The sequence below is a fragment of the Macrotis lagotis genome, chromosome 7 (assembly GCF_037893015.1).
Source record: "Macrotis lagotis isolate mMagLag1 chromosome 7, bilby.v1.9.chrom.fasta, whole genome shotgun sequence".
Classification (NCBI taxonomy): Eukaryota; Metazoa; Chordata; class Mammalia; order Peramelemorphia; family Peramelidae; genus Macrotis; species Macrotis lagotis.
The window spans coordinates 214,472,315-214,492,801 of NC_133664.1; the positions used below are offsets into that span (position 1 = coordinate 214,472,315).

The following is a 20,487-nucleotide window of genomic DNA, read 5'->3' on the forward strand; positions in this document are numbered from 1 at the left end:
AATTTAAATTAATTTACAAATGAGGAAACTTGAGCAAACAATATTTAATTGACTTGACCAGGGTCATGCAGTTACTGTTTGAGATTGTATTTATTTGCATGCTACTACTATCCAAATATTTTACTAAATAATTTAATGTTTTGTGCAAGATCTGTGTTTTCTTCTAATTCCCATTTGAAAAGAAGGGTATTAGGTAACTGGTTTATTTCTCTGTCTCATGTTTATACATATGTGTTCATATTTGCACATTCCCTCTTTTTTCTTTTAAGAGCTGGTGGTAAAAATGCATGCTATCTTTTTTATTGGCCCAATTGCACATAGTTTTTAAATAGCAGCTTAGTTTTTTACTTAGTTTTGAAGAATTGTAGAATTTTAAATTGACATTATTTAGTAATGTTCTCTGATTATGTAGTAGGAGACATTTGTAATGTGGAAATTATAGTGCTTGATAGAATCAGAAAGACTTTGATTCAAATTCTTCCCTTGGTAGTCAATAGCTTTGTGACGATGCATATATCACATAAGCCTCAGTTTTCTCATCCATAAAATGGGATTAATATTACCTATAGTACTTTCCCCACAGTGTTGTGTGGCTCAAATGAAATAATAGATTTAATCATTTTGCAAATTTTAAAGTGTTATGTAAGTATCAACTTAAATTATTTTATCCCACTTGTTAAGGTTTCTCATTATGTATACTAAAAGTTCAGGTTTTTAATAAATAATTTTCTTTTGAAATTTGGAATCTTCCTAAATTTTCTGCAGAACTGTTCCCTGTGTTAGATGTACTTTAAGCAGTTTTACTGTATCTTGTTCTAACAGGGAAGATAATTCATTACAACCTCCAGATGCATGCAGAATTCATGGTCATCTGTATGTCAATAAAGTTGCAGGAAATTTTCACATAACTGTGGGCAAGTATGTTCTTTTCACTCATTAAAAATATTTTATATAAAAATGGGGACTTGGATATAAGTTAAATATATGTTAAGCTGATTATACATTTATATGCTTACTTACTAACAGAAGTTTTCTTAATATGGGTATATATGTATTTTTCACTGTCACAAGATCTGGTCAAAATTCAGAATTTAGAATCTTGAATAAAAAGAAATGCAAATGTTAAATTGTCTATTTAATTGTCAAGTTAGAGGGTATTAAGTTACCCCAGGAAGCCTTCTGGCATTCAAAATTGAATTAAGTTTATCTTTAGAGATTTGTATTCCCTGGACTAGGAAGATAGGGATGCTTCTGTCATTGTCAGAGCAAATCTAGGGGCCACATTTTAGTGACTGTGTGGATATTTATAATAGTATGAAGACTTGACTTCATACTATATATGGATGGGTTGAAATAAATATGGATGTTTAGCTTAGAGAAGACTTAGTGGGCATGTGATCATTATCTTCAAATATTAAGGTAAAACCAGGACTGGTAGGTGAAAGCAGCAAAGAAACACATAAAGGAAAAAAACTTGCTAACAATTAGAACTATCCCAAGTTGAATGGGTTACCTTAAAAAGTAGTTGATTTCCCTTCACTAGATGTTTAAGCAAAAACTGGGCTCATTTGCTTTGGAAGTTTTAGGGGTGATTCTTGATTAAGTTATATGTTGACCTAGATAGAAGGTAATGGTAATGGTTTTGGGTAGCCCTACCTAGGCACTTCATTCTAACTACTGAAATTAATGTTATCTGGAACTTTAGATAAATTAGGCCAGAGTTTTTAAATTTTTAAAATCAAATGACAGTCCTAAAGACATTTCGTTCACATTTAAGCATTTTATTTATATAGCTAGTATTGACATTTTCAGTCTATATATGCTTTATAATTGTTGTCATTATTTTTTTGTTAACTATTTACTATTGTTCATTATTTAATTCATTATTGATTCAATTGAATTATTTTATTTATTAACTTCCCTCCCCATCCCCAATTTTATAATATTTTTGGGTAATTTTAACAGTGTTCGTGATCTTAACTGTATGTGAAATAAATGATTAAGTTTGTGTTTTACCTTAAAACCACATGCACTTATAAGATCATATTAATGTTAAATATGTTAATTTCTTTTCTTCATATTTAGTGCTGCTATAGATCACATGAATAATATTTTTCATTTTCTAGGTTATGAGCAATAATATCTGGAATATGACCAGAGATCAAATAGGAAATTCATATACATAAAATATAGAATTAATATATCTTTTGTTAATTAATACTTGTTTTTCACAAACATTATTGGAAGATAATAGTTAACTGTAATGTTTTAGGGTAAGGTAAACTTAACTTTTTAAAAAGGAAGATATGGAATTCTCTTCAACCCTTGTATGAACGGACTTTGAAAAGAGGGAAAGTGCTTCCTACTACAGGCTGTCCCAATTGTGGGGGTTTATACATATTTATATTTTAAAAATTATAATTTATACCACTTCTTTTGATGAAACATGAGGAATAATATGTACCTTTTATGAGGAAAAGTGTAATTTACTCTCTTCAGTGAGAATATTACTGCTGAGTTTCCTTCCAAAAGTAAAGGATTTGGGGTGAGGGGAGAGGTTGTTTATTTATAAAAACTCATTTTTGACCATGGTTTGGTTATTTTATAGACTAACAAAAATGACTATAACCTTTTTATAAAATAAAAACAACTAGATCTGGATTTGCTTTGTTACTTTGAAATTCAAAATAGATATAATGTGATGAGGGGAAATAAAGTTAATCAGATTTTATTTTTTAAAAAAACATGTATTCTTATTCTAAAAATTTGAATTATGAGTTTGCTTTAGGATTATTTTTTGGTTCATCTTTCATCTTTTTTTTTCCTAACCTTCCTTCATATCAAATCAAGAACTCTGGGTAGTAGGGCAAATAGTTAAAAACTGAAATAATTTTAATTTTCAGAAAGAAAATTGTTTTTGCTGAGTTTTTGTCATTTCATCACTTATTGATGTTTTATAGTTGACTTTTCAGAATTTCATTGTAGTAACAATTTCACTTACAGGAAAACATCTTTATTCATTTAAAGAATTATTTTCAAGTATAACAATAGCCTCAAATCTTCAATCCAAGTAAAAGAAAACAGTTATGCTAAGAATTTGAAGAAATTCAGAATAGGAGTAAGAATAAAATAATAATAAAAGTGTTTGTGAGGTGTGAATTTTAGCTGCTTAGATAGTTGTCAAATCAAGTTTTATAGCTTTGTCCTTTTATTGTACATTAAGAAAAATTATATTATTTAGTTTTAAAGATTCTCTCTTTTTTTTCATTAAAAACCATTGTTATTTTCATCCTTATAGGGCAATTCCACATCCCCGAGGTCATGCACACCTGGCAGCACTTGTCAGCCATGACTGTAAGCTATTTATGAAATTTTCCCCCCTCCATTTGTTAGGGTGAAATTGTGGTTTAATTTTTGTTGCTAATGCAAGATAAGGAATTGAAAGGAAGTAATGTAGACAGATCATTAAATGGGTCAAACCCTTTCATTAGATTTGAAATCAAAAAGAGAAAAATGAGTATTTTGTGAATTCACAGTTTCTCTAAATAATTAGTATTAATATATATGATTATAATATATATAATTAGTCTTAATTACAGTCTGAATTTTTCCCAAGGACTGACTTACCATTTCCTTGTTTCTTATTTCTATTTTGACTACATTCAGAATTTATTTTAGCTAATAAAACCTATGTAAAAGTATCGTATCATATCATATGTACTAATCTTCCTTTTCATTCTTTCAGATAGTAAAGAGATAATTATATTTTAAGTTCATCCAATTTCTTTTGACACAAACATATACACAGTACATATATACATCTATGATATGAATACTATATTTTAAGTAATCATTTCCATTAACATAATTTATGTAACGGTTATAATATAAGACTAAAACAACTAGATTGAAAATATAACACTAAGATGCCTTAAGACTTCCATTTGAAATTATTCTGCTCTTTTGATTTTTTTTGGGGGGGGGGAGTAGATTTGAGAAATTTCATTTTTTAACTACATAAAACTAACAATAGTTTTAAATTGTTGGACTTGGAAGTATGTTGGGGGGTTTTTAAATTGATTTCAATGCATAGGTAGATATTTAGACATGGGAATAAAGTGCAACATCCTCTTGGAAGGCAATGTAGGAGAATATAGCTGATCAAAATGCAGCCTGTAGTGTGATTTTATGTGGCCTCCTGTTGTTTACTAAATGCTTTAGTAAATGAAACTGAGCTATTGCAGAGCTCTCACTAAAATGCCAAATTGGAATATATTGTCTGTTGTTTAAATCAAAACTTTTAAAAGTAACGTTGGGCAACCCTGTAGTAGAATAATGAAATCTTGGCTTATATATACATTAGTTTAGATTTTTCTGAAAATTATTTCAGCATTTCTATTAAATAAAACTATTTTTGAGCATATAGATTTTTAGAGTTTATTTATAGGGCAAAATAATTGTAAAATTGGGAGCAGCTAGGTGGTGCAGTGGATAGAATACCAGCCCTGGAGTAGGGGAGGATTTGAGCTTAAATTTGGCCCCAGTCACTTACTATCTGTATGACCCAGGGCAAGTCACTAACCCTGATTGCCTCTCCTCTTCCCAAACCCTCCAAAAACAAAACAAAGAATTGTAAAATTGTTCCTAGAAGGTAATGTTTCGCAATATTATGGTTTTTTGTATTTTTTTTTTTGTCTTTTAGCCTACAACTTTTCCCATAGAATAGATCATTTGTCTTTTGGTGAACTTGTTCCAGGAATTATTAATCCATTAGATGGAACTGAAAAAATTGCTATAGATCGTAAGTAATTTGTAATAGATATAGAAGTTTGTTTTTGTTGAACTATCATCATTTAGATAATATTTCAGGTTCAAATATGTTAAAAGGGGAAGAGATAGCATTGAACATTTTTAAAGGGTTAGATAGAACATAGGTCATAGAAAGAAATGCTAAAAAATTATATTAATCAATTTAGAAATAGGACAACATAGAAAGAGTTTTCAAGTATGGGGAAATTGTATTTCATTGAAGCTGCTGTTTTCTGATCATTAAAGGCAGAATAAAAACTGAACAGAAGGTATGGGGAAAAAATACCTCACTTTGATTCTTAACATCCAGAAGTGTACTACTAGTTTAAAAGCATCTATGGAATTTTTACAAACCATATACATTTCTTTTTATGAATTGTTTACTTGTAGTTACAGAGTTAGAAAAATAGATTCACTAACATCTTATTATTTCTTGTAGCACTCAATCCATAATGCTTTTTATTTTTGGCAGATATACTATTTACAGTTTAGAAAAATATGGTATACAGAAAAAAGAAGTCAGAGGACAAACTTATTAAAGGAGCTCTGAACCCCCATAGTCTCTTAAACACAAAATTATATAAAATCATCAAATATACATTATAGCAGATATATAATTGGAGAATTTGCATTGGTCACTGTTAGTTCAAGATGTCAGACTAGACCACAAATTGCCTGTATCTTCATGTCCACACAATATATGTCTTCACTAATGAGCATCATAGTTGAAATTATGTTATGCCTCTAAAAATTATAGTTAAAGAGACAAATGTAAAGTACTCTTTGGCCAAATTGAAATTTAGTCTTCTCTAAGACAATGCCTACTATTTTTGGTATTACAAAAAGATTACAGATTTTTACACCTCACACAATGTCCCTCCTTCTTTTATAAATGAGAAAAAACAAAATTAAATTGATTGCTACTTAGGTATAGACCCACACCTAAAGCTGAGCTCTGATCTCCTGATCCAAATTTGAACTAGATTGCTTTATAAGAATCTATAAACTTCATCTAAGCTATAAAACTCATAAAGTTAGATTTCTATATAGTTTTTTAAAGGAGCTTGACCTAGAAAGACACTTAGGACATGTTGCCAACTCATGTACTAGGTGTAGAACCCTAAGCCATTCGAACCTTTTAGTGTTCCTCAGACATCTCAAAGATTCCAAATTTCAAACAACTGATGTTCTTCATTGCTACAAGAAATTTCCTTACCTGCAATTCTTTATATTGATAACACCGTAGAACTGGAAATTTCTTTTCTTCCCTTCCCCCATTCCCCCCTCACCCCCTTCACCACCACCCCAAAATTTGAAGTATACTTGTTATTTCAGTTTATTTTCATTTTGCCAGTGACTTTTATATATAAAGGAGCTAATTAATGTTAATTACCTAATTGAAACAATTGAAATTAGAAATTAAAAGCTAAAGTTATTTTAATAGTTCTGTATTGTGATATGAATCCAAATAGATGTTAAATAGGTGTAGGGCAAATAACTATCGAGCAGCAGTTGCTTCAGCTGAGCAATTTTTATATTTTCATTGACAGTATTGATTTTTTTTTTCCATTAAATTAATGACTGGGGGAAAAAAACCCCAATGAATGTAGAGATTTTAAAGTGCAACTTTTTTGATTTTCTGGAGACCAAGAAACTGTTGCAGAGGTTTTTTGCTATATTCAGTAATTGACATAATACTGATATCTCAGGTATTTTTGTTTAGCATTGCTCTAAATTTTGGTTCCTGTATGAAATATGAAGATGTTTGTGATAATAGCTGAAAGTTCTTTGGTTTTAAAATTTTTAAATTTTGTATTAATTCATTATAACTTTATTTTACCCCACCAAATTTATAGTGTTTGTAATGATGTTGGAATTTGGTAGCAAATTGGTTAGTTTTTCTTCGAATTTGTTACGTTTGTAGTCATTTTGGTGTCAATGGTTCCATGTAACCAAGTTTTACATACATTATTAATAAATCAGTAGTTCTTATTAGTTACTATTTGCTAGTTGATGGAAGGTTTTAATTTTCATGAAAACAGGTAGTCAGTGGTTTTTTTTAAATACTAATTTTTATGATTGACTTTCTGAAAAGCTTTTCTTATTTTATTCTAGATAACCAGATGTTCCAGTACTTTATCACAGTTGTGCCAACAAAACTCAATACATACAGAATTTCAGCAGACACTCACCAGTTTTCAGTGACAGAAAGGGTAAGTTAATTTCAGACTAGTCAAATGATCTGGTATTAATTATTAATTCATAGTTTTTTAATGGAAGAAAAATTGAATTCATTTAAGAGTAAAAGACTGAGGGGTGGCTAGGTGGCACAGTGGATAGAGCACCGGCCCTGGAGTCAGGAGTACCTGAGTTCAAATCCGGCCTCAGACACTTAATAATTACCTAGCTGTGTGGCCTTGGGCAAGCCACTGAACCCTATTGCTTTGCAAAAACCTAAAAAAATAAAAAATAAAAGAGTAAAAGACTGGAAATGTATCAAAACTAATATGTGTTCATAAAAATTGGCATATAATTTCACACTAAATGTAAAATTTTTCCTGTATTTGTTTCATTGTAAAATTTCAATGCAGAGAAAAATGAATTGATTTTGGTTTTTTACCTCCTAAAATGGTTTTTAGTAAATCCAGAAATTGTTTAACATTTTGTATATTTAATCTTATTTATTTATTTTAGGACAACTAGGCAGTGCAGTAGATAGAGCACTGGACTTGGAATCAGGAAGATTCATCTTACTGATTTCAAATGCAACCTGAGATACTAACTGTATTACCCTGGCCAAGTCACTTAGCCCTCTTTGCTGGACTGGAGAAGGAAATGGGATATTATTCCAGTATATTTGTCAAGAAAATTCCAAATGGGATCACAAAAAGTTGGAAACACAAACATTGAAGACTTATATTAATTTCAAACCAGTCCAAAACATCTATTTCCTTAATATGTATATTCCCTTCAACAAAGACTGAAACTCCCTTCCTGGATGGAAGAAGGTGCTTACTATATGTCAGGAACATGCTAAGCATTGAGGATACAAATAACAATAAAAAAATAGCACTTGCTCTCTAAGAGCTTGCATTCTGTTGGGAGAAGACAATATAGAAAATGGAGGTGAAAAGTAGAGAATTAGGAGTGGTTGGAATGTAGGTTAATAGTGGCAGTAATGAAGACCTTGAGTTATATTGAAGGCAGGTCAGCCAACCTTATGTCCTCTAGAAGTCTTCAGGAGGAACTCAAAAATGGGAGCGTGGGTTCAGGCCCTGTGAAGAAATACATTTGTTTCAGGGTGATGAGGCCTTAAGCACTGAGCAAAGTTCTAGGCCAATAGTAGAGGAGGCATTATTTTAAAGTCTAGAGGAAGTTGGGAGCAGGAGTAGGAGCAGGATGAAAATGGGTTTAAATATCCATTCCCTAATGGCCAACCATGTAATTAATGATGAGCTTTTCTGTGGTTGGTAATAGGACCTGCCAGATCTTATATAGTGATATAGATAGGCTTTGAGAACCCAGTATAAAATCTATTATAGTGAGGTTACAGAATAGGATATTATTAGAGAAATTTTCGTTGCCTTCAACTGAAATCTATTTTTAATGTCTTAAAAAATATAGATATTAAATACAGCAAGTTTTCATTTTAGATGATTTTCTTTATATATACCTTTGTGCCTTGAAACTAATTAAAGAAATATACTTATGGTTCATTCTTACATTTATTTATTTATTGTGTGACTTGAAAAAGAATTGAGTACAATCATATCTCTTCTGCCTACTCCAGTGAATGAAAAAGAGATTCATAAGTAGTTGACCTAGTGACATAGGTTATACTGAAAGCATGATTAGTTGTGGTTATATTTCATTTAGAAAAGAAACAGGATAAAGTGGTGGATTTCTGAGTGACCTTGCCACTTAATAATGTTTTGTCAGCTAGAAATGCTAATATTTCCTCTTACCATTTAGCCACATGACACAATGATAACTGTTTTTAAGTTTTGTTACTAAATGACTTTTTCTCCCTGGGTGTGATGGAACATACCTGTAGTCCTTGCTGATGAGAGAGATTGAGGTTTATGGATTGCTTAAGTTCTAGTAGTTTTGAGCTTCAGATGGGCCAAAAACTAACTAGTGTTTGTACTAATATGGTAAGTTCTGAAGGCAAAATACTACCAAACTGTCTTAAGTTCAAAACCCAAGTTGAAACTTTCATGTGAATTAGTATAGGGATCTGTCCATTGAATAACTAACTGTTGCTACTAACTATAGTTTCTGGATGGAAGCAGCTGGACAAGATAAAGAGTCCCTGTATTGGTTGTTCTCTCCTCCCCTCCTGTCCCTGTAATAAAAAAGAAACCTTAAAAAAAAAAGTTTGAGCTGTAGCATTTTAAATTATGTTATAGTATCTTAGGAGAATAATATTAATAATTATCATCATATTTAGCATTTTCCTTAATATTTCCTTAGGGAAAGAGTTGACTTCATTATAGTGATTATTTTAAACCCTAGGACTAATTATAACTTAACTAAAATGGGTTATGGAAAAGGAGTGTACATAGTCAAAGTTAGGGGTGCAGTATCTCGGAGATCTGGAAAATTATTGTAAAATTTTTTTACACAAAATCTGAATTTTCTTTTCTTTTTGTAAAATTTGGGTTGTTAATATTATGCATATATTTTATACATTTCTGAGTTTCTAAACTTTTTTCTATCATCTGTTGACCCTTGGGTGTTGTCTGTGACTTCTGTTTAAATTCCAGATTCCCATTTAATTTCTTATGCTGTCATGGGATATATCAAAATAGCGATGGGAAAAGTTATGATGTGAAATGGATAACTATAGTTCCATTACAGTGTACTCAGAACTAAAGCATTTATGGGAGAAAATGAACACTCTTTTGGGGTGGCTTGGTGGCATAGTGGATAGAACACCCGCCCTGGAGTCAGAAGTACCTGAGTTGAAATCCGGCCTCAGACACTTAATGATTACCTAGCTGTGTGGCCTTGGGCAAGCCACTTTAACCCCCTTTGCCTTGAAAAAAAACCTAAAAAACAAAACAAAAAAAAGAAAATGAACACTTTTGAGACAATGTAGGAATAGATAGAATGGATTATCATTGATTAATTAAAAGCACCAATGTTGTGCATGTATTACCTATATAAGATTGCTTGGTAGGGAGAGGGAAGAGTGGGAGGGAAAAAAACTTTTCAAAAATGAATGTAGCTACATAGGGATGAGCTAGCCCTGAGTCAACTTCCAGGTAGTTCCATTTCTTCCTTGTCCTTAGACTCTGGGGCTTTCATTAAACTCTTCCATGATCCATAAAGCTCTGAGCTGCCTTGACCTTTTATTGGCTCCTGAGCTTGTTTGATTCCTGGAATTGAGGAATTTGTAGCACTTAATCCATGATTAACTTTCTACTTTCTGCCTCTTCTACTCTTATTTAGTATTAGATTCATGTATCTGTTCCCCTTTCCCTCCTCTTCATTGTCTCCATAGTTTTGAGATCACAAGAACATCTTTTCTAGGGTTTTTGTGCTTTAAAAAATATTTTTATCACAGTCTTTTTTGTTTTTACCTTTACATTTATTTTTTTAAATTTTAAAAAATTTCTATTTACTTAAAGCAATGGGATTAAATGACTTTCCCAGGGTCACAGAGCTAGACAATTATTAAGTATGTGAGGTCAAATTTGAACTCAAGTCCTCCTGACTCCAGGGCCAGTGCTCCATGCATTGTGCCACCTAGTTGCCCCTTCATTACATTTATTTATGTATGCTTGACCTTCTCACCATGCTATCCTTCCCTTGTTTGGAAATCTTTTTTTTTTTTTTAGGTTTTTTTTTTTTGCAAGGCAATAGTGGTTTGCCCAAGGCCCTACAAAGATCCTGTTCTCTCCTGTTTGCTTTGGCAGATTGCCCCCATCATTGTGGTATCTTTTTCCGTTTCTCATCTCTTTTCTTGCCTCTTCCTATCGTTCCTTTCCCTTTCCCCTTCTCCTTTTCTGCCTTTTCTTACTCTCCTTTTCCTCCTCTTTCTTTGATCTTCAGTTTCTCCTATGAACTGGTTCTTTCTCTGTTGCCTAGAAATACTCCATCATCTTCCCCCTATACTTAATTAAAAATTTTGGCATTATCATTGCTATCCCCTCTCAATTAAAAATAAGAGGGTGGAAAAACCTCTTGTAAGTGTGGTCAAGCCAAATAAATGAACATAGTAGTGGTGTCTACAAATATATGCCTTTTTCCACATTTGAATCCATCACCTATCAGGGAGAGGTAATGTGGGATTAATTATAGTCCACTGGAGACCTCTGGGTTATTGCAATGACCATAGTTCTTAAATCTTTGATAGTTGTTTTGACTTACAATGTTGTTCTTCTATAAATCGTTCTGTTTCTGTTCACTTCACTCTACATCAGTTTCTGTGTCCTAGAAGTCTATGAAATTGTCTCTTTCATTATTTTTTTTTGGAACAACAGTGTTTTGTTATATTCAAATGTCATAAATTACTCAGTTATTCCTCAATTTTTTTTGAATGGCAAATTTAGTGACCTTTTCTTAATTCTTAATTTTCTTTAACATTGCTGACCATCCCTTCTCCCTGGATGCTCTCCTATTTGGGTTTATGCCAATGTTCTTATTTTATTCTCTACCTTGTCTAAGATTTTTTTGCCAGGATCATCCATATAGGCTCCACCTACCTGTGATCATTCCTCAATGCCTAGTTCTGGCCTTATTTTCTTTCTCTTTTGGTAACCACCTTAATGTTGGAAGCTTTGTCATCTTTATAGATAAGTCTCTGGCTTAATCATCTCTATCTGTACTCTCTTTCTTTAAACTTCCATCTTACATCAGCCTGATTTGGGGGCATTTTGAATTGGATATCCTATTAGCCCAACATGTTCAGAAGAGTTGAGTTGCATAGTAGATAAAGTGCTGTACCTGGAGTCAAGAAGGCCTAAGTTCAAATTTAGCCTCAGGCACTTACAAGCTATATAACCCTGGGCAAATCATCAACTTCTATTTGTCTTAGTTTCTTCAAAATGGGGATAATAGCATCCACCTTCCAGGCTCAAATGAAGTAATAATTGTTAAGCACTTGGCATGGTGCTGTCACATAGTGAGCACTATATACATGATAGTAATAATAGTAAATAATTATCTCATTCTTCTCCCCACCTCCTTTTCACACTTTTTTTTTGTCAAGCATACCACCATCCTTCCAACCACCTAGTACATCAATCTTGGTACCATCCTTGATTTATTTTTCTTAATCATACAGACCCATCGTTTGCCAAGTCTTGCAAGTTTTCCTTTAACTAATATGGCCACCATCATGAATCTAGCTCTCATTTCTCCCCTGTTTTATTTTGAATAGTTGTCTAGTCAGTCCTCTTGCTTCAAGACTTTCTTCTACATTCTATCCTTCACAGAGCTGCTATTGTGATAGGCATAAATTTTAGAGATCTAATCACAAATTCCCTTGTTCCAAAAATTTGTTTGGCTCCCTGTTACCTCTAGGATCAAGTATAAATTCCTTTGTTTGGAATTTAAATGACCCTAACAACTAGGCTCCTGACTGCAACTCCAGTGTTATTATAAATTAATCCATTTCACACACTTTATGGTCTTAATTGTTCTTCTGCCTAACAGACATTTCTTCTCCCATCTTTTGACCATTATATTGAGTGCCCCTCATATCTGGAATTATATTATATTAAATATTAGAATCAATATTTAATTTCATATTTTAACAGAAGAGCTGTGTTCTACTTGTAGTCTTTGGTGATTCACCTCTTCAACTGAGAGTGCTTTTTTCTCAAATTACTTTTTTGTTTATTTTGAATATTGTTTTTATTTTTACATATTATCTCATCATAATTTACATATTGAATTGATGGCAAGGGACCAGGACCCCAGTTTTTTCTTTGTGTACTGTTACAATATTTGTACATAACCAATTGTTAATTAATATGCTTTTGCAAAGGGAGTTTCTTCATTGGGCATCCCCTTTCTTATGAAATCAGCTGCTCTGAACCAGCATAAAACTAATTACTATAAGGATCTTTAAAAAGTACCTGTAGCAGGGAAAAAAAACATTGGAATTTTATATCTGAGTTACTGATGTGAAACAAATTTCTTCTCTCATTTACTATCCACTTTTAATTCATAGGAACTGTTTTCTCCCTGAATTCCTTAGAATAAACATCAGTCAAAAAGTTAAGAAGCAATAGAAGTTAACTATATAATGTTGACATGAATTATTGTCTTTCTCTTTTTCCTCTAATTTGATTGCTTTAGGAACGTGCCATTAACCATGCAGCAGGAAGCCATGGTGTATCTGGGATATTTATGAAATATGATCTTAGTTCCCTTATGGTAACAGTGACTGAAGAACATATGCCATTCTGGCAGTTTTTGGTGAGACTGTGTGGTATTATTGGAGGAATTTTCTCAACAACAGGTAATACAACATTTTTCTATCTTATTTCTGCAAAGGCTGTTTATCATGGGAAAGAGTGTTGAGTCAGTCATAAAGGAGGCATGGTACAATAGAAAAAAAATAAATTTAATGTCAGAATTCTGGGTTTGAATCTCTGCTTTGCCACTTAGTCTCTTTGGGCTTCAGTTTGGTCATTTGAATAAAAAGCCAAAAGTTTGGATTATACATTTATGGTCCCTTCTAGATCTAAATCTATGATTGTATAACCTGGGTTTGAGCCCTACTTCAAAAATTATGTGACCTTTGGGTCAAGGTTTTCTGATCCTTTGTTTTCTTGTGCATAAAAAAGGGGATAGTAGAATCTATCTGTGGTGGTAGGCATGCCCTTTTTTTAATATAAAATCATACTGCCACTTGGATAAAGTGTAATGCTGCAATATCTTATATTTCTCAAAAGTGAAGACAGGACTCATTTTTTTTTATTTTGGCAGCTTTTCATAACTATAATTGGAAAAGTTGACTTTTGAAGGCTAGGAACTATGTGGCTTTGTTAAATTTTTGTTTCAACAATTCTGGATTTTTATTAGCTGTAAGTAAAAGGCTTTGTCCATAAAATTATTTGCCCCTTTCCACATCTTAAACTATATTGGTCTAGTTAGTTGTTATTTATTCTTAAATGATAATTCAGGAATTTATTTTTTAAAAAAAACTTCTTGTTCTCTTTTTTTTATGTACTTATTTCTAACTACAGGCATGCTACATGGAATTGGAAAATTCATAGTTGAAATAATTTGTTGTCGTTTCAGACTTGGAGCCTACAAACCTGTTAGTTCTGTAAGTAAGAATAGTAGAACAGGGAACTTAAGTTCAAATCTGGCCTAAGACATTTGACTCTTACTAGTTGTATGATCCTAGGCAAGTCACTTAATTTCATTGCCTCAATCACTACCCCTGCCCACCCCCCACCCCCCAAATTTAGTAGATCATCTGAGTACCAGTATCGCGTTTCATATATTGCAATATTTCAATTAGAAATTTGAGGGACAGTGTCATAATTAGGAAGATCTGGGTTCTAGTCTAGCCTCTTATACTTTCTGATTGTGAAACCCTTTACTTAAGGCATATTACTTAACCTTTTTTCCTGTCTCAGTCATCTGTTTAGAGAACAGAGCGATTGTTGATCTGCATTGTTTTAGTGAGTTTTAAGTACTCAAACTAGTGAAATCATAGTTGGGGTCAAAAAAAGGCAGATATTTGAGGACCTCCATTGTATCCAAATTTAAATGAAAATGAAGTTTCTATATTTATAGTTTACAAGAATTAAAACTAATCATATTATCTTTTTCTATTTTCTAGGTCCAGGATGGCCACACAAACAACCACTTACCTCTTACAAAAAATAGTATACATAGTGTCTCCTGAGAAAAGGAGAAAAACTTTTTTGCCTGACAAAATCTTTTTTTAATAATAAAATATTGTGCAATATGTTCAAAGAAAAGAAAGTATGAATGGGAAGGAGAAATCACACCTTAAAAAACAGCAACAGCCTTGTGTATGTTGTGTCTGTTACAAATTTGTTAGAAGAGGTCCTGAGGCCCATCTTCTGACTGAACTCTACAGGAGAAATTCTGTAAGGAAAATCCCAACTACTACTTTCACAACTAAAGGGTAGTCAACATTAAAATCAGGTCATTTTTAAGAAAAAAGTCAAAACTGCATATGAATAAAAAAGGTAATGGACATGGTAGATCTCCGCATGTTGTAATTAAAACATGTATAAGGTTAGTCCTGTTATTGAAAATCAGTGATCCATCCTGTTATTAACAAAGGAGAAGAACAGAAATACTAAGCCATACCAATACAAAGATTCTATTAAGGCTGATATAAAATAAGAAATGTGACCTAATTACTTTTTACTTTAATTGGGTCTTTTAATTATCTAACATTGCTCAGGCTAGGAAGATGATAAAATTGAAAGTTACCATGATGTCATTGATGCTTAGAAATGTAACTAAGCTTTATCTTACTGACAAAGTTTAAGAACACTTTTGTTATGGTAGTAAGGAAACTCATTCCTTTAAAAAAATACTATTTTTCCTTATTTGATCAATTCCTTTCTTTGAAAAGATTTTATAGCTGAACATACAAAGTTCTGTGAATTTAAATGGAAAACAATTGTATTTGTGAGAATCTTGTGAAGGAATTAAGAAGTGGACTTGTTATATTAATATCTATGCTATATTGATTTAAGTTAATTTATCCAAGCAATATAAAGTTGAAGAGCAAGTCAGAAGGAGCCAGCATTATTAAATGACAAGATGCAGGGGTTATTAGATACCAAATGAAGGAATGTGATTTGTAACATACATGAACTTCCATTTTCTCTAATGTAAAATGATGAAGGGTGATGGTGACTAAAGACACATTCTACCCTAAAATTTCATGGGTCAAAAAAATTACTTTATTAATATTAAGAATGTCAGATTTTAGGTTTACAATTCTGCAGATGTTCAGTATGTAGCTGTAACCTTAGGTTGATTAAAAATAGCAGTAATACAATAAAATTGAAGGTAACAAAGAGGACTGTAATCTGAACTGCCATATTTTCCTTTTCAATAAACATGCCAAACTCTAGTTTTCCTTTTGTAGTAAATATTTAAGGACTTTGGAGGAAACGTTTATTGATTCCAAAATTTTAAACCTTAATTAAGGGGAAAGGGAATGTGGTAATTTTCCAGGTAAGTAATAAGCTAAATCAGACATATGCTAGCTACTATAAAAAAAACTAGAAATTACATGATAGCTTTGTAAATAATGGCATATTAGGAGAAGCTAAACTCAGAGTTGTCTGTTAGATATAGGAAAAAAAATATAAGGGCTGAAGGAGTCATTTTTTTGAAAATAGTGTTGATAATCTTAACGTACTATGGAAAAGCAAGTGAAGAGTTACTGAAAGGAACTAGATTGCAGTAGAGTTCACATCTAGCAAGCACTTTGCAGAAAGTTTACTGCCATGAAAAATGATGCATTAAAAAAAGTGAAAACCCCATAATTAACTCATTTTATTTCTTCTCTAAAAGCGTTTAACTGTAGGATTGTAGTTGGATTCTGCATAGCAAAGTATTAGAATTTTACTTTAAGGAACATTTTGTGGTTTGTGCTTTATTAAAATAGTTTTTAAAGATTAGAATTTTATCATACTACAAGGTTTTGAATGACTTCATCCAATAAAATACAATTTAGTTGTTTCCCTCATCCATTTCTCTCCCTGAGGCAAAATTCCCCCCCCCCCCCCGCCCCCACAACACCATAGAGCCACCAGCTTGGATTTCAGCAATGTAGGAGACATTTAATTATTTTTAACATTTTAAAAAATTGCTTAAATAATTTTTTTTCCTTCTATCATAATATTATGACTTTGCAGATATGTCTTGCTTTAAAGAATGAATCTATCCAAGGAACAATAGTTAAATTTTGAATTGTTAGTTTTTCCAAATCAAATTGAGTTTTCCCATTGACTTTTCTCAGAAAGATGAGCAACACTTGAAGGGGGATTATAAGATTATAAGATAGTGACTTGGGTCACTTGCTTGGTGTTAAAATCAAGAAAGTACCTTTGTGAGAAGATGTCCTCATCTAGTAGTTTTCCCTTTGTACTTTATGATTCTTCCTATAGCAATATTTCTCTTAACTTGGATTTTTTTTTGTTCTTTTTTTTTTGCCTAGATTTTTAAAGTTTAAAAACAGAACTAAGCAGAAGTATTAACTTGTCTAATATTATCCATTGTTTGAAGTTCCTGCTAATATGATGTTTTATAGTTTGAAGATTCCTTAACTTGAGATTTCTGTTTCTGTAAAGTCAGTTTGTCTTTTGCATGTTGACTCAAAACCAAGCATAGTTCTACAAATTATATTCTTCTGGATAAAAACTCACTACTTATATTTATGTGATTTACTGCTATATTTATAATCCTCAGATCTTCTTAGACACTTATTTCATATAAACAATATAAACACAAGATGGAGAAATTAAATTCTAAGATTAGAAATGCATTTTGTGAGCAAACCTGGTTTTAATCCCCAATAATCTATTTAAAAATTTTAAAATTAACAAATTTCCTACCATATTGCATGTTTTCTTTGTCTTATTTTAACTTATCAGCAATTCAAAGATGCTATTGAAATGGTTTCTGTTACTATACTATAGATTTTTTTGATTTAAATAAATAAGTTAGGTTCATGTTCAAGTTGTACACATTATTAAGTAATTTATGAAGAATTTTTAAGTTGAACTTTAGAACCTAACAAGATTTCAAGAAACCTTTCTTATGAAATAGGACTTAAGTATTTCATATTTTAGTTTAAATCACTGCTTTCCTGTTCAATTTTTGGAATTATAACAATGGCCTATCAGCCATCTTCTTTGGTGCTTCCAAAAAAGGGACAATATACATCATTTCTCTGAAATTTTTTGTGTTTATAAAATTTTGCCAAGTGTTCTCATTTAAGTTTGTTTTTTAAAACCTCTGGTGTTGAAAAACCATTTTTACACAATGACAAGGTAATTTTATGTTATTCTAGGAATAGAGACAGAAATGTCTTATTTTTAGTTTTTTGCTTTTGCATTTAGTGGGTTTTGTTTTTTTTAGGGATAAGTAAGAAGAATTGAAAAATAAATTTTAAAATCTTTCTCATGACTTAGGATATTTGGAATAAATAAAATGATGAACTATCAAAACAACTAATTTGTCCTTTTGATCTAAATCAGACTTGGAGAATCTCTGGCCATATTGGTATGGCATTGCTAAGGCAACCACAGGTAGAACTTGAAATTCAATAGATCTAGAAGCTTTTGGGGGATAAATTATTTAATTATTGGACTAAATAAGAGTCAGAGAAAGATGTTACAAGTATCTAAATGGCCTTGTCAGAGAAAAGATTCCCTACTCTATATCTAAACAAAAGCAAAAATAGTAAATTATCAGATATATCATAAAGCTTTTTCTCTTCTCATTAAAACTGCCCATTAAGTAAGGATTTTTAATAATCTAAATAATACTTGGCACAAAGTTATATTTTTGAGTTTTCAGTCAAAATTATTTTCATATAGGTAGGAAGAAAAAATGGCAGTCCTAAAGGAAAACCAGTATCAGTAACTGCAGAGCACTTCATCTGTAATATTTCATAGAAAAAAAAATACCCCTAGCATTCCTTATTCCTTAGTGGGTAAACAATTATTATCAATGAGTTCCATAGAAAGCAAGTTCTTATTTTTTGAATAGTCACAATTCCAATAAAACCTTTATTTTAGTTTTTCAAAATGTGGATATTTGTGACTAGCCTGATTGTCTTTCTCCCACCTAACCTATGTGTAATTCCAGGTTAGGATCAGTGGATCATTTATATTGGGGTGCTCAAAGTGCCTCCCCTGAATATTAAAAAAGTTGCACCTGGAGGTTCCACTCTGTTCCAGTTAAAATATTCCCTGCTATGCTTAGCAAGCAGTTTAAAGAGGTACCAGTTCATATTTATGAACTATTTACTACATATGACCTAATGCTGTTTATTTTTTTTAATTTAATGATATCAGGTCCTTAAATCGAGAATGGGCATTTTTTTTTTTGATGGAATCCTAGGTCAACTGTTGTATTTTTTTTTTTATTAGTTTTTAAGTAAAGCAAAGGGGTTTAGTGACTTGCCTAAATTCACACAGCTAGGTAGTTATTAACTGTCTGAGGTTGGAACTGAACTTCCTCCTGTCTCCCAGCCTGGTACTACACCACCTAACTGCTCTAATTTTATGCTGTAGCCTATGTAAATTGGAGGGATATGTGCTCAAAGTGAGACAGTAAATGTTTTTCATTGAGGTTTTGCATATAGGCTTTTTGACATCATTGTTCTCTTTGGAATTTGTGTTTTACTCTTCCTTTCACCCTAGTAACTTTCTATGGTCAAATTTTTTTTCCTTCTCATTTTTCCAACTTATTCATGATTTTACAGTTCATCTCTGCTCCTGAGGTATAGGATGCATTGCCCTAAGTTTCCTGAACATTGGCCTGCTGGGCTAGGGCTTTCAGATCTGGCTGCTAGCTTGCTGTGCCAGTACTGCTGTCCTTCCCTGTTTGCCTGCTGCAGAGGGGTTTGGAGGCCTCATAGCTGACCCACTGTTTCATTGGCCTTCAGTGTCAAGACTGGGACTTGTTCTCTGATGTGTGGTAGAGCTAGTGGTTCTTCTATTAGCTTGCCTTATCACCACCAGCACTGGACTCTGCTCTCCTTTCATCTAATTGAGACAGACTTTTCCAGCAGTCCTAAATAGTTTTTGGATCAAAAATTATTTCTCCTTGTCCTTTTGTGAGTTCTGCTGCTTGAGAATTCATTTTTTGGCCTAATTTAAAATTAATTTAGCGAGGAATTTGAGCTCAGAGAAGTTTCTTTTCTCTGCCCTCTTGGCTAAATCCAGTAATTCTTAAACTATGTCTCATCAATCTTTTGTTAGATCATTATTTTTCTGATGAGGTTATTTTCTCACTTTCTTCTAGTTTTTTTCATTCTTTTGACTTGTTTTATTGTTTCTTAGAATCTCATGGAATCATTAGCTTCTACTTGGCCAATTCTAATTTTTAAGAAATAATTTTCTTTAGTGAACTTTTGTACTTTTTTTCCCATTCAGCTTTTTAAAGTTTTTTCCTAAAGTGATTTTTGTGCCTCTTTTTTCATTAGACCAATTCTGTTTTTTAAGGTGTTACTTCAAGTATTTTTTTTTGTGTGTGTTTGTGTATATGTGCCTTTTTTATTGAGGTGTCAATTTCTTTATAATTTTCTTGCTCTATTCATTTCTTTTCCCAGCTTTTCCCTTAAAACTCACTTTTTTTATTCTTCCAAGTATTCTGGTTAACTCAGTTTCAATTAGTATTTTTCTTTGAGACTTTGGTCATAATTGTTTTCGCATTGTTCCCTTTTCTTGGGTTTATACCATGCTTTTCTTTCCCTTGGTAGTAGATTTTTATGATCATTTTTTGTTGCTTATTTTTCCTAGCCTGTTTTTTGACTTTGAACTTAATGTTAAAGCTGGACTCTGTTTACCAGGGTGTGGGAAGTCACTGTGCCAAATTTTAGGATATTTTTGTTTTGCTGTTTTCAGAGTTATTTCTGGGGTTCTGCACGTTTTTTGTGTTTCTATGATGGACTGCTCCTGGGGGAGATGTGGTCACTGATCTCCTCGT

The 20,487-nt window shown here is 32.1% G+C and overlaps 1 protein-coding gene across 3 annotated transcripts in view; it reads left to right on the forward strand.

The window, feature by feature from the left end:
• The window catches only part of ERGIC2 (ERGIC and golgi 2), a 79,456-nt gene extending 63,143 nt beyond the window's left edge, over positions 1-16,313 (forward strand). For 2 of the 3 annotated variants that reach the window (XM_074194802.1, XM_074194804.1), the window contains 7 exons: positions 823-918; positions 3,299-3,354; positions 4,703-4,801; positions 6,925-7,022; positions 13,120-13,282; positions 14,013-14,095; positions 14,618-16,313. In XM_074194802.1, coding sequence (XP_074050903.1) covers positions 823-918; positions 3,299-3,354; positions 4,703-4,801; positions 6,925-7,022; positions 13,120-13,282; positions 14,013-14,095; positions 14,618-14,683 — 661 coding nt within the window. In that variant the 3' untranslated portion in view covers positions 14,684-16,313. The remainder of the gene's footprint in view (positions 1-822; positions 919-3,298; positions 3,355-4,702; positions 4,802-6,924; positions 7,023-13,119; positions 13,283-14,012; positions 14,096-14,617) is intronic. The other variant, XM_074194805.1, reaches the window with a different exon arrangement.
• Positions 16,314-20,487: the final 4,174 nt, after the last annotated feature.